Below are 14,327 nucleotides of genomic sequence, written 5' to 3'. Positions count from 1 at the left end.
GGAAGTCATAGTATTAGATCATCAACTTAAGTCTTCATCCGACCTCACCCTGCCCACCAAAACAAAAGCAAAAACAAAAACAAAACAAAACAAAACACAAAATGCCTTCCTAATGTCAGGATCTTCCCGTCCACATTTTAAATTGTATCTCACGCAGGTGAGATTTCTCAGGGGTGAAAGCACTGGCTGCTCTTCTAGAAGTCCAGAATTCAATTCTCAGCAATGGTGGCTCAGAACCATGTGTAAGCTCTGATGCCCTCTTCTGGCACACAGGTGCACATGCAGACAGAGCACTCATATACAAAAAATACACAAATAAATAAAATTTTAAAAAGGTTGAGTCTCCTACTTAAATGACTCACAAGGAGAAGTCTAAGTAGCATCACATTCTTGATATTGTGTCCATTCCTATTTTTAAATGATAACACGGTAAATATAGTTATTTTCCAGGGAATAATTTTGTTAGTTGACAAGCCAAGGTGAAAGTTTATAAGAACATGAGTAGCAGTTAAATCTGAGGTTAAAAATCAGAGTTTTGCTTTGTTTTGTTTTTTGTTTTTTTGTTTTTTTTTGGTTTTTTTTTTTTTTTTTGAAATTACTGTAATGAAAATCCATTCAGGAGAAGTAACTGGAAGCAGGCTGACAGACGTCCCTGGTGAGTGCACAGTGAGCGGCAGAGCTTAATGTCAGCCTCTTTTTATGCATTCAGCACATGGAGAGGAAATTTCCCTAACCCGCCAATTAGTCAGCTCTGTTTGGTCATATTTCAAAATGAGAAATACCACTAATAGTTTATGCTTGATCTAACTAATGTTCACTGTTTTTTATTACAAAAAATATGAAGTCTGATGTAACCAAAAGAAAAAAACAAAACAAAACCATGAACTAGAAGAATCAACCAGAACTTCACGGGAGGGAAATGGTTTTAGACAAGGCTTTAACTGTGGAGCTTCTTATTTTATCTTTCTATTATGGTTCATCTTAAAAATCTGAACTCTGAACCTGCTGTAATGGCGCACGCCTTTAATTACAGCACTTGGGAGGTAGAGGCAGGCAGATCTCTGTGAGGTCGAGACCAGCCTGATCTATAGTGACTGCCAGGGCAGCAGAGATACATAGTAAGACCCTGTCTCAAACAAACAGATCTGAACTTTTGTTGTAACAATGACTTTCAAAATGTTAAATTACATTAATCAATATAACTTTATATTTTTAAAAAGCTAAAAGTACAGTAGAAAATAAATTTCTTTATGGGTCTAATACCACAAATTTCTACAGGGGATGAAACTTTTAATGGTAAAAGTAGTATTCATGAAGGAAAAAGCAAACATTTCCAAGCATGAAGACTCATGTTCACCTCTAGTACTAAGCCCAATCTCTGAAACAACAAATACTGTTCTTTCTTTTTAGTCTTTGTTGTCTCTCCATACATGGCATGATGGTTTGTATTTGGTTGGCCCAGGGAGTGGCAATATTAGGAGGTGTGGCCTTGTTGGAGTAGGTGTGTCACTGTTGGCGTGGGCTTTAAGACCCCCATCCTAGCTGCCTGGAAGTCAGTGTTCTCCTAGCAGCCTTCAGGTGGAGATGTAGAACTCTCAGCTCCTCCTGCGCCATGCCTGCCTGGATGCTGCCATGCTCCTGCCTTGATGATAGTGGACTGACCCTCTGAACCTGTAAGCCAGCCCCAATTAAATGTTGTCCTTTATAAGACTTGCCTTGGTCATGGCATCTGTTCACATCAATAAAACCCTAAGCCATGGATATTGTGTGTGAACTGTCCTCAGACCCAGTTAGCTGCACTTTAAGCCACAGTTTATAGACTATTGTTGGAGAAGCCCGAAGCCTAGATGTCTTCCTTTGTCATTTGTTTGTTCATTGCACAGTTCCACAGTAAAGTGACAAACAGCCACACAGTTTCCTCTTCAAGGTAATTTGACTTCTCACCTTTTGAGCTGCAAGGTGGAGGGCTGTTCTCCGGCTATGGTCCGTTTTGTTGACATCTGCTCCTGCTTTGAGAAGAGCATCTGCACAGTCCACTCTGTCTGCCAACACACAGTACATAAGTGGTGTTCTCCCAAACCGGTCTTCTTTGTCTCTGAGAGCAGAGTTTCCTATAATACAAGACAGGGTGATACTTAATAATTGTCCTTATTACTAATATAAGTAGGAGATAGAATTTCTAAATTCTTATTATTGAGTATTGTGCTAATTCCACTGTATATGATTTCATTTTAATTTAGTCTATGAGGTAGACAGTAGCATTCCTGCATTACTGACATCTGACACATAGAGAAGTTTACTGATCTACACGTTTGTATACTGAGAGCAGATGGCAGAGAAAGACTGAGACATAGGTGGCCCTGCCACATGATTCTGACTATTCCTGCTCTACTGTGCATACAGATGAAAAGAAAACACACCATTCTCCTGCCTACTGGGTGCTTGGGATGAGCCTTGCCAGCTACTGTACCCTAAATTAAGCAAAGGATAGCAAAAAGGTATTCTCTTATTATTTCTTACAGCCTGAGAGAGGACATGGAGAGGAGGAGCCTGGAGAAGACAGTTTTTTAAACTGGTCTACAGGATCCTGGACAACCTGACCAACTCCTGTGAAATGACTAGAATCAGGATAACAAAAACTCCAGCAACTGAACTACACATGGAATCCTGCCCAGCTGCTAACCTGGAGCAGACAGCCCAGAAGTAGGGAAGGCCAGACGAACCTATAAGGGATCTGAAAACTAAGTTGATCCTTGAACTGAAGTCCATAAAACTGAAATAGAACGTTATTCCAAACCAAAACTGGTTGTTAATCTTCTAAAATAAAACAGATAAAGAGAATACAGTATTTTTAAAAATATTTTTATTACATATTTTCCTCAATTACATTTCCAATGCTATCCCAAAAGTCCCCCATACCCTCCCCCCACTTCCCTACCCACCCATTCCCATTTTTTTTTTTTTTTGGCCCTAGCATTCCCCTGTACTGGGGCATATAAAGTTTGCTTGTCCAATGGGCCTCTCTTTGCAGTGATGGCCGACTAGGCCATCTTTTGATACATATGCAGCTAGAGTCAAGAGCTCCGGGGCACTGGTTAGTTCATAATGTTGTTCCACCTATAGGGTTGCAGATCCCTTTAGCTCCTTGGGTATTTTCTCTAGCTCCTCCATTGGGAGCCCTGCGATCCATCCAATAGCTGACTGTGAGCATCCACTTCTGTGTTTGCTAGGCTCCGGCATAGTCTCACAAGAGACAGCTATATCTGGGTCCTTTCAGCAAAATCTTGCTAGTATATGCAATGGTGTCAGCGTTTGGAAGCTGATTATGGGGTGGATCCCTGGATATGGCAGTCTCTAGATGGTCCATCCTTTCGTCACAGCTCCAAACTTTGTCTCTGTAACTCCTTCCATGGGTGTTTTGTTCCCAATTCTAAGGAGGGGCATGGTGTCCACACTTCAGTCTTCATTCTTCTTGAGTTTCATGTGTTTAGCAAATTGTATCTTATATCTTGGGTATCCTAAGTTTTGGGCTAATATCCACTTATCAGTGAGTACATATTGTGTGAGTTCCTTTGTGATTGTGTTACCTCACTCAGGATGATGCCCTCCAGGTCCATCCATTTGGCTAGGAATTTCATAAATTCATTCTTTTTAATAGCTGAGTAGTACTCCATTGTGTAAATGTACCACATTTTCTGTATCCATTCCTCTGTTGAGAGGCATCTGGGTTCTTTCCAGCTTCTGGCTATTATAAATAAGAGTACAGTCTTATGATACATAAAATGTCAAAGACATAGTTCTAAATTACTAGATAACTTGAGTTATAGAAATATCAATAAAAGAATAAATGTGATAATCCAGACAATATTTAAGATAATTATTTCAAAAGTGCTCCAACAATCATCAATATTCTTGACACAAATGTGGAAATAGGTCTCTGGAAAGAACCAGAAATAGATATATAAGCCAAAGAAAAAAATTAAATATTTATTGATATACATACACATATATGTTATATTATATAATATTATATGGTTATATAACATATATATTTGACAGAATCTCACTATGTAACCAGTGATGACCTCAAACTCATCATCTTCCTGCTTTAGCCTCCCAAGTGCAGAGGCTACAGGTGTGCCATACCATGCTGGCGCATAAAATGACAACCTTCTAATAAACAAGTGTTTCACCAAATAAAATAAGCAAAAGTAAAACCTCATCAAACAGCGTAGGCGCAGAATGGAGATAATACAGGAACGAATCTTCAAACTTGATGACAAACCAACCATTCAATATTCAATCTGAATAACAAACACTGAAGACACAAACAAAAAGATTTAACAGTTTTTGAGATTTATGGGGTCAGTAACAAAATAACAGTAATATATCATCAATGTTTCAAGAAGTAAGAAAAACAATAAAATACTAAAAACAGTTGACCAACTGGGAAGAAGGCTTGGTGGGTGAAGCAGTTGCCACACAAGTATGAGGTCATGAGTTTGAATCCACAAGACCCAAGTAAAAGCTGGACACAGTAGCATGAGCCTGTAATCCTACTGTTCCTGTTGCAAGACTGAGGCAGAGACAAGAGAACCACTGGAAGATTCTGGTCATAGAGCCTGCTATACACAGCAGAACACAGCCAGGCCCTGTCACAAACAAGGTGGATGGTGAAGACTAATACCCAAGGTTGTTTCTGACCTCTACCTGCATGTGCTATGACAAGAACTTTTGCATGCACACACAAACACACACGCACATGCAAAATTTTAGAAAATATAAAATAAAAATAAAAGTACAATTTAAGAAATAATGGCTAGACATGGCCCAAATTTGTTAAAAGACAAAGCTCTACAATTGAAAGAAGTTCAGAAACAATCAAATTAAATAAACCCAAAAAAATCTATGCTGAATCAATCAAATAAAACTTATGAAAGATGAAGATGAAGAAAGAAGCTATGAAAGCAGTAAAGAGGCCCAACACTCACCATGGGGAGCAGCCATTCAAAGGACAGAATGTGTCCCATTTGAAACAAAGGAGGCCAGGAGACAGTGGCACTCTTCAAGACAGCAAAACTTTCAATTCATAATTCCTAAATCTTAAATCTTTCATGAACAAAGTTCAAATGAAGAAAACAGAATTTAAAGCCATCAGACAGTCCTCATAAAGTTAATGTAGAAAGTTCTTCAAAGAGAAAGGAGGTGATTAAAAAACCTAGAATATCAAGAATGAAGAAATACAACTGAACAGTATCCGGGAATACAGCAGATTATTCTCCTTTTATGAATTATGTTTTGATGACTGAAAACCAAAACTACAGTACTATATGATATGGTTATCTATTTATGCAGGGGTAAATTAAATTTGGGGGGGGTTGTGAGGCTGCAGAGATGGCTCCATGGTAAAGTGTGAGCACTGCTCTTGCAGAGGACCCAATTTTGATTCTCAGAACTCATGCTGGGAGGCTCGTAATAACCTGCAACTCAAGTTTCAGGGGACCAAAACTCTCTGCCTCTATGGACACTGTGTTCACATGTACTCATGCACATAATGAAAATAATAATAAAAATAATCTAAAAATATTTGTTTGTATGAGCACACACATGTACATGTATGCATGATGTGGCACAAATATGAAAGTCAGAGTGCAACTTGTGGGTGTGGATTCTGTCTTTCCACCATGTATCAAGCATCGGGCTTGGTGGCAAATGGCATTACTCACTGAGCCTTCTCATCAGCACTGTAGAAGTGATTTTTAAAAAAACACACTAGAATAATAATCATAACAAACATTATATAACAAATATTAATGTGAATATGAAAAATTTAAATCTTCATGTGCTATTAGAAGGAACATAAAATGCTATCACCATTTTGGAAAACAATTCTTCAAGATAATTGAACCCAGAGTAACAACTTAATGCAACAATTCCATTCCAAAATATATACCCCAGAGAAATGAAGTATGTCCATGCAAAATCAGGTTCAAAAAATGTCTCATAATAGTACTATTCATCATAGCTCCAAAGTGGAATCTCAAGTAGTCAGCTGATGAATGGATAAACAAAATGCTATAGGTCCACAAACTGAAATAATATTCAACAAAAGGAACATGGTCAAATATATAACACATATAGACCTTAATACATAATACATAACACGGATAGAACTTGAAAACATATGCTAAGTGAGAGAAGCTGGTCCAAATTCCATATGTTGTACAACTTTACTTCTATGAAATGTCTTCTACAAATATATCTATTCAAACAGAGAGTACAGTAGCAGTTGTCTCTAACTTTGAGGAATTTGTTGGATTTGAGCTAGTCCTGGATGAGGTGCATACAATTACTTAGCAGGAAGTGGTAATTATTTTAATGTTAAGTATGTCAATAAGTAAAACCATTAAATTATATGTTTTTGATTAGTAAAATGCAAGGAATGTGAATTTTATCTTAATAAGAGCACTTAGGGGTCAGCAGTTAAGTGCACTGGCTGCTCTTCCAGAGATCCTGAGTTCAATTCCCAGCAACCATTTGGTGGCTCACAACCATCTCTAATGAGATCTGATGCCCTCTTCTGGTGTGTCTGAAGAAAGCTACAGTGTACTCATTTACATAAAATAAATAATTCTTATAAAATAAAAGTACAATTAGAAAAAGACTGGCTACATATAAGTTAAAATGGGATACTAAAACTGTTCAATAAATGGAAAGGAAGACAATAAAGAGGAAGGCAAAGAAATTAGAAACAGAAAAAGCATACATAAACTGAACAACCTAAATCCTAACACCTGCAATTACATTAAATATACATGTTATATAAGCACACTGATAAAAATACATGGGACAGGAAAGAAAAAGACTGAACTACATGCTAGTTATATAAAAATCCATTCACTATATAATTACAAATGGTTAAAAGTAAAATCAGAGCCAAGACCTAACATGCAAACACTAATAAATAAAATTGATGTAGGTTAATATTTAATAAGGTAGACAACAGCAAAGATAACTGTGTGGATGAAATGGAGGCATTTTATAACCATAAAAGGGTCAATACAATAAAAATACATAGAAATGTGAAATGTATATGTACTAAAACATAGCTTTGAACTATATAGCAAAACTGCTAAGCTGAAAATCTCTGAAAGATTCAAATTTGTCCTTAGTAACTAACATTCCTCTCTTAAAAATAACAACAATCTCTAAAATCAATACCTGTAAGGATAAAGAAGCAAACATCATTATGACACAGCACGGTCCAACAAATATTTATTGAACATTATGGAATGATAACCAGATACCATAGAACATTTCCCAAACAGACCCAGAGTAAAAGAATTAAAGGACTGAAAACCTATCAAGTATGTTTTCTGATAGTAATACAATTAGGCAAATAATAAATAATAGAATTGTAATAGGAACACATCAAATACTTGTGAACTAAATAACATATTATTAAGATAGCCCGTGGATTAAAGAGAATTTTTAAGGGAAATTTTAAAACATTATTTAGTGAAAAATAAAAAGAATACAGACTTCTTGCCCTACATATAAGCGAAGCTTCCAAGAAGATGTACAGCACTGAAAATTTACCTGAGGATAGAAGATCTGTTTCAGATTGATAAACTATGCTTCTACTTTAGTGTACTAAGAGCAAATTTAACCTAAGAAAAGGAGAAGGCACATCATAAAAGTACAAACTGAGATCAGTGAAATTAAAATGAGAAAAATAAGAGAAAAATCAATGAAGTAAAAAGCTCTTGGAAAATAAAATAAATCTGCAATTGAACTGATCACTAAGAAGAGATTATACTCGACAGGACAGTGCTGTATTATGTGACAGAACATTTATTTGCCTTGCATACATGAGGCCCTAGCATCAATCCCCAACATTGTAAACATAAAGTAACACAAAAGCCAGAGTAAAAACAGATTTCCAATACAAGGAACGAAAGAAAAATTGTCAGTACAGACTGCAGACAGTTCAAAAACAAGGTAATATCATAAATAATTTTATACCCATAAACATTTAATCTAAGAGAAATAGTTAGATTCTATGGAAGATGTAATCTATTAAAAGTACAGATACCTTCAATGGTATTTACAGGAGGCAAAATTCTGTTATGGCACCTGTATTGATTTGAATGAAAACTATCCCCCATAGGCTCATATATTTTAACATTTGGCTCCCAGTTGCTAGAACTGTTTGGAATGTTATAGAACCTTTATTATGTACAGCTTTGCTAGAGGAAGTGTGTGTGTGTGTGTGTGTGTGTGTGTGTGTGATCTCTCAGCTTCCTTTTCCTGCTATCATGCCTTCTCTACCATATGGAAATAGCACTCTGGATCCATAAGCCAAAATAAACTGTGCCCTAAGTTGCTTTTGCTCAGAGTGTTTTATCACAGCAACAAAAACTAATATAGCAACTGGGATGTCCATTTCCTAGAACACATGCCCTGTATGATCCCCTCTTCTTAAGTGAGGGGAATCTATGGAGGTGGTAGGGTGTTATTCCCATGTTTATCTTCTGCTTTGTGGTAAATGTGATACGGTTTGAAGATATAGTTAATCGTTGAACTTTAAGCAGTTAATCATGAAGGATTTATTTGAATAGTTTTTTTATTGACTGATTGGTGACTGATCAAATGTGGAGCTGAGAATCAAACTCAAAGCTTAGTGCATGTTTTTCATATATGCTACCAACAAGCTATACCTTCAACCACTTGGTCTGCTTTTTAAGACAATTTAGAGATGATGTGAGATGTTGAGATGAAGTGGGATGAGATGAGGCAAGATAAGATGAAGAGGGAGGGGGAGAGAGAGAAGGAGAGAGGGAGGGAGGGGAAAAGAGAAGGAGAGAGGGAGATAGAGAGAGGGAGAGAGGGAGGGAAATTTGAAGCAGGCAAGACACTTATATGCTAGCCTTAGAGAAGCAAGCTGCCATAAATGTTAAAAGTACACAAAGATTAATTCTGCCAGTGTGTACTTGCAAGAGAATTCTGAATCTCAGGCAAGAGCCAGTCTTGCTGATAGTCTATCAGCTCAGCTAAGCAATGTTTAGATTCCTGACCCACAGAAACTGCAAGATCAAAGTATTTGTTCGTTTAAACTAAATCCGTATTAATTTCCTAGGCAGTATTAGAAGACTCTTACAGCACAAAGGAACTCACACAATATGTACTCACTGATAAGTGGATATTAGCCCAAAACTTAGGATACCCAAGATATAAGATACAATTTGCTAAACACATGAAACTCAAGAAGAATGAAGACTGAAGTGTGGACACCATGACTGTGGATGCTCACAGTCAGCTAGTGGATGGATCGCAGGGCTCCCAATGGAGGAGCTAGAGAAAATACCCAAGGAGCTAAAGGGATCTGCAACCCTATAGGTGGAACAACATTATGAACTAACCAGTACCCCGGAGCTCTTGACTCTAGCTGCATATGTATCAAAAGATGGCCTAGTCGGCCATCACTGGAAAGAGAGGCCCATTGGACAAGCAAACTTTATATGCCCCAGTACAGGGGAATGCTAGGGCCAAGAAAAAAAAAAAAAAAAAAAAAGGGAATGGGTGGGTAGGAAAGTGGGGGGGGGAGGGTATGGTGGACTTTTGGGATAGCATTGGAAATGTAATTGAGGAAAATATGTAATAAAAAATATTAAAAAAAGAAGACTCTTACAGAATGTTATCTGTGAAAGAAATCAACTTTAAAGTTATTCTTTCCTATAAAGTAGTACTAAGGTAATGTATAAAAATTCTTCAAAGCAATTTCTGTACAAACATATTTTTAAAATTATTAAGGAAAGGCAAAAAATATAAAGACAGAAATTTATTTCAAGGACTGCTGATGTAGCTCAGCAGGAGAATACTTGCCTACCAGGTGAGACCCTGGTTTCCATCTACAGCAATGAAAAAAATAATTTTCTGGAGAAAGACTAAAACTGGAGCACTTTATATTGTATAGATTGAAGACACAGAGCTACAGTAATGAAGATCGTGTAGTAACAGCCTATAGATCAATATAGCATATGGATCAATAAGCAGATCTGAGAGGATCAGACATAGACTTGCATGTATATGATTCATTGGTTTTTACAAAGTTGCAAAGGCAAACCGCAGAGCAGTGTTTTGAATACACAGAGCTAGAAAAAGATCTGGCTTTCATAGGCAAACCAAAACACAACCGAAGTATTTCTCCCTGTACTTTGCTACCAGGTTAGGTTGGTATAGCAGGAGATATAGACTGAGTGACATAAACCTCAGGAACTTATTTTACACCATTCTGGGAATGGAAATCTAAGATCAAGGTGCCAGCAGGGTTTGGCTCCGAGGAGGGCCTTCTGGGTGGCACACTGACTTTTCTATTTTCACATAGTAGGGAAAAAAGCTAGAGAGCTCTCTCTCTGGGTTCCCCTTTATTTATTTTTAATTTAATTTAATTTTTACTTATTCACTTTACCTCCTGTTCACTGCCACCCTCCAGGTCACCCACTTCCACAATCCTTCCCCTATCCTCCCCTTCTCCTCTGAGTGGTTGCCACCCCCTCAAGTATCTTCCCTTCCTGGCTAGACAAGGTAGCCCAGCTAGAAGAACATATCCCACATACAGGCAACTGCTTTTGAGATAGTTTCTGTTCCAGCTGTTCCGGGCTCCCCTTTATAGAAGCAATAGTCTCATTTGTGAGAGTTCACTCCCCAAACCTAAATTATTTCCCAAAGTCCAGGGGTTAGGATTCTAATATATGAATTTTAGGGGAACATAAATATGTAGCCCATAAGTAGCACAGAAGAGAAAAATTACTTCCAAATGAACCACAGATTTAAATGTATAACTTTTAGAAGCATACAAAGGTGAATACCTTTGTGACCATTATAAAAGATTTCATAGATATGGTTCCAAAATAATCCATAAACAAATTAGATTTTACCTTAACTTAAAAATTTTGTGTTTGAGAAACATTGCTAGGAAGTAAAAAGACAAGCATAAACTGGAAAATGAATAATAAATAAATAATAAACTGGAGAAAATATTTGCAAAACACAATTCTGTTAATATCTTTTTTTCCAGAATAAAGAACTCCTGCAACCAAATCATAAAAAGATAGATGATGAAATTAAAACTGTGCAGAATGTGTGACTAGACATTTTACCCAATATGAATATGAAAATGTTTGCAACACCATTAATCCATGGGAATGTAAACCGAACCACGATGTGTCACCTCTGCATATCTGCTAGCATAGCTAGGATGTAAACCCAGACTAACAACAACAGCAAATGCTGAGGAGGACAGAGAACTGCTGGTGCTCAGACAAAGCTGCAGGGAATGCAAACCAGTGCAGCAGAGCCATGGCTGAAGACTCTTATTCTTCAAATAGACACTTGCTACAAGGTCTAATAGCCCCCTGCACTTACACCAAGGGGAAAGAAAACCACCAAAGCCGGTGTTCACACAAAAACCTGCCAGTGGATGTTTATGGTAGTTTATTTATAACTGAAAAAAGTAGAAACATCCCAATTACTTTCTAGACAGTGAACAAAGCACATTTTGCCTACATGTAGGACTCAGCAAGAAAAAGGAGCTGGCCAGAGGCTTGCCCCACATGATGGAACTCAAATGCTTCAGGTCAGGTAAAAGGAATCAGTTTCAGAAAGTCACATAGAACAATACACTTACATGGCATTTTGGATAAAGGAAAATGTAGGGGCAGAAAACCAAAGGCCGGAATGTGGGGAGGGATGCACTACGAGTGGCCACACGGGAACTTGGAGGCATGGCAGGACTGCTCTTTATCTTAACTATTATTATGTGTGGTTGGCTTTACATACTTCTATTTGTCAAAAACTAAAATAATTGTATATAAAAAGGGAAGCTCACTATATGATGTGCCATTAAACTTAAAACCACCACCCCCAACAACAAGACCCATGCTTCTTCCATCCCTTTTTAGTGAAAACTGTTGCTGCTTTTGTCACAGGTAATGATAGTGACCAGGCTCGTCTACACTGGTGGACAGTAACTGCACACACAGTGTGTGTGAGGGAAGGCAGCGGTTGCTGTGCAGACTTGGCCTGAACTCTGCTGATGGGAAGGGCACTGGACAAATGAAATATTTTATTGGAGGAAACATCGATGCTAGATAAAGAGAGAACATGGTGTTTCTGCCAAGGTTGTTTTGTCCCTGAATTTAAGATATTAGGATAGATTTTTTCTTTTTTTATTTTTTAATTAGGTATTTATTTCATTTACATTTCCAATGCTATCCCAAAGTCCCCTACACACTTCCCCACCCACCCACTCCCACTTCTTGGCCCTGTTGTTCCCCTGTACTGAGGCATATAAAGTTTGCACGACCAATGGGCCTCTCTTTCCACTGATGGCTGACTAGGCCATCTTCTGATACATATGCAGCTAGACACACGAGCTCCGGGGGGTACTGGTTAGTTCATATTGTTGTTCCACCTATAGGGTTGCAGATTTCTTTAGCTCCTTGGGTACTTTCTCTAGCTCCTCCATTGGGGGCCCTGTGATCCATCCAATAGCTGACTGTGAGCATCCACTTCTGTGTTTGCTAGGCCCCGGCATAGCCTCACAAGAGACAGCTATATCAGGGTCCTTTCAGCAAAATCTTGCTAGTGTATGCAATGGTGTCAGCGTTTGGAAGCTGATTATGGGATGGATCCCTGGATATGGCAGTCTCTAGATGGTCCATCCTTCCATCTCAGCTCCAAACTTTATCTCTGTAACTACTTCCACGGGTGTTTTGTTCCCAATTCTAAGAAGGGGCAACGTGTCCACACTTTGGTCTTCGTTCTTCTTGAGTTTTATGTGTTTGGCAAATTGGAACTTATATCGTGGGTATTCTAAGTTTCTGGGCTAATATCCACTTATCAGTGAGTACATATCATTTGAGTTCTTTTGTGATTGGGTTACCTCACTCAGGATAATGCCCTCCAGGTCCAACCATTTGCCTAGGAATTTCATAAATTCATTCTTTTTAATAGCTGAGTTGTACTCCATTGTGTAAATGTACCACATTTTCTGTATCCATTCCTCTGTTGAGGGGCATCTGGGTTCTTTCCAGCTTCTGGCTATTATAAGTAAGGCTGCTATGAACATAGTGGAGCATGTGTCCTTCTTACTGGTTGGAACATCTTCTGGATATATGCCCAGGAGAGGTATTGCTGGATCCTCCGGTAGTACTATGTCCAATTATCTGAGGAACTGCCAGACTGATTTCCAGAGTGGTTGTACAAGCTTGCAATCCCACCAACAATGGAGGAGTGTTCCTCTTTCTCCACATCCTCGCCAGCATCTGCTGTCACCTGAGTTTTTGATCTTTGCCATTCTGACTGGTGTGAGGTAGAATCTCAGGGTTGTTTTGATTTGCATTTCCCTGCTGATTAAGGATGCTGAGCATTTTTTCAGGTGCTTCTCAGACATTCGGTATTCCTGAGGTGAGAATTCTTTGTTTAGCTCTGAGCCCCATTTTTAAATGGGGTTATTTGATTTTCTGGAGTCTACCTTCTTGAGTTCTTTATATATAGTGGATATTAGTCCCCTATCTGATTTAGAATAGGTAAAGATCCTTTCCCAGTCTGTTGGTGGCCTTTTTGTCTTATTGATGGTGTCTTTTGCCTTGCAGAAGCTTTGCAATTTTATGAGGTCAGATTTGTCGATTCTCGATCTTACAGCACAAGCCATTGCTGTTCTATTCAGGAATTTTTCCCCTGTGCCCATATCTTCGAGGCTTTTCCCTACTTTCTCCTCTATAAGTTTCACAGTCTCTGGTTTTATGTGGAGTTCCTTAATCCACTTAGGTTTGACCTTAGAACAAGGAGATAGGAGTGGATTAATTTGCATTCTTCTACATGATAACCACCAGTTGTGCCAGCACCATTTGTTGAAAATGCTGTCTTTTTTCCACTGGATGGTTTTAGCTCCCTTGCCAAAGATCAAGTGACCATAGGTGTGTGGGTTCATTTCTGGGTCTTCAATTCTATTCCATTGGTCTACTTGTCTATTGCTATACCAGTACCATGCAGTTTTTCTCACAATTGCTCTGTAGTACAGCTTTAGGTAAGGCATGGTGATTCCACCAGAGGTTTTTTATCTTTGAGAAGAATTTTTGCTCTCCTAGGTTTTTTGTTATTGCCGATGAATTTGCAGATTGCCTTTTCTAATTCGTTGAAGAATTGAGTTGGAATTTTGATGGGGATTGCATTGAATTTGTAGATTGCTTTTGGCAAGATAGCTATTTTTACTATATTGAGCTTGCCAATCCATTAGCATGGGAGATCTTTCCATCTTCTGA

General features: G+C 38.2%; 1 protein-coding gene across 12 annotated transcripts in view; it reads right to left on the bottom strand.

The window, feature by feature from the left end:
- Invs (inversin) overlaps nucleotides 1-14,327 on the bottom strand; it is a 152,250-nt gene that overhangs the window by 122,163 nt on the left and 15,760 nt on the right. For 11 of the 12 annotated variants that reach the window (XM_006537626.4, XM_006537634.3, XM_006537635.3 and 8 more), the window contains exon 3: nucleotides 1,945-2,111. In XM_006537626.4, the coding sequence (XP_006537689.1) occupies nucleotides 1,945-2,111 (167 nt within the window). Of the gene's footprint in view, nucleotides 1-1,944; nucleotides 2,112-14,327 lie in introns of those variants that run through there. The other variant, XM_006537633.3, reaches the window with a different exon arrangement.

This window comes from Mus musculus, chromosome 4 (genome assembly GCF_000001635.26).
Source record: "Mus musculus strain C57BL/6J chromosome 4, GRCm38.p6 C57BL/6J".
NCBI lineage: Eukaryota > Metazoa > Chordata > Mammalia > Rodentia > Muridae > Mus > Mus musculus.
Note: the sequence above shows the minus strand (reverse complement) of the source record. Positions and strands in the feature narration are given on the sequence as shown.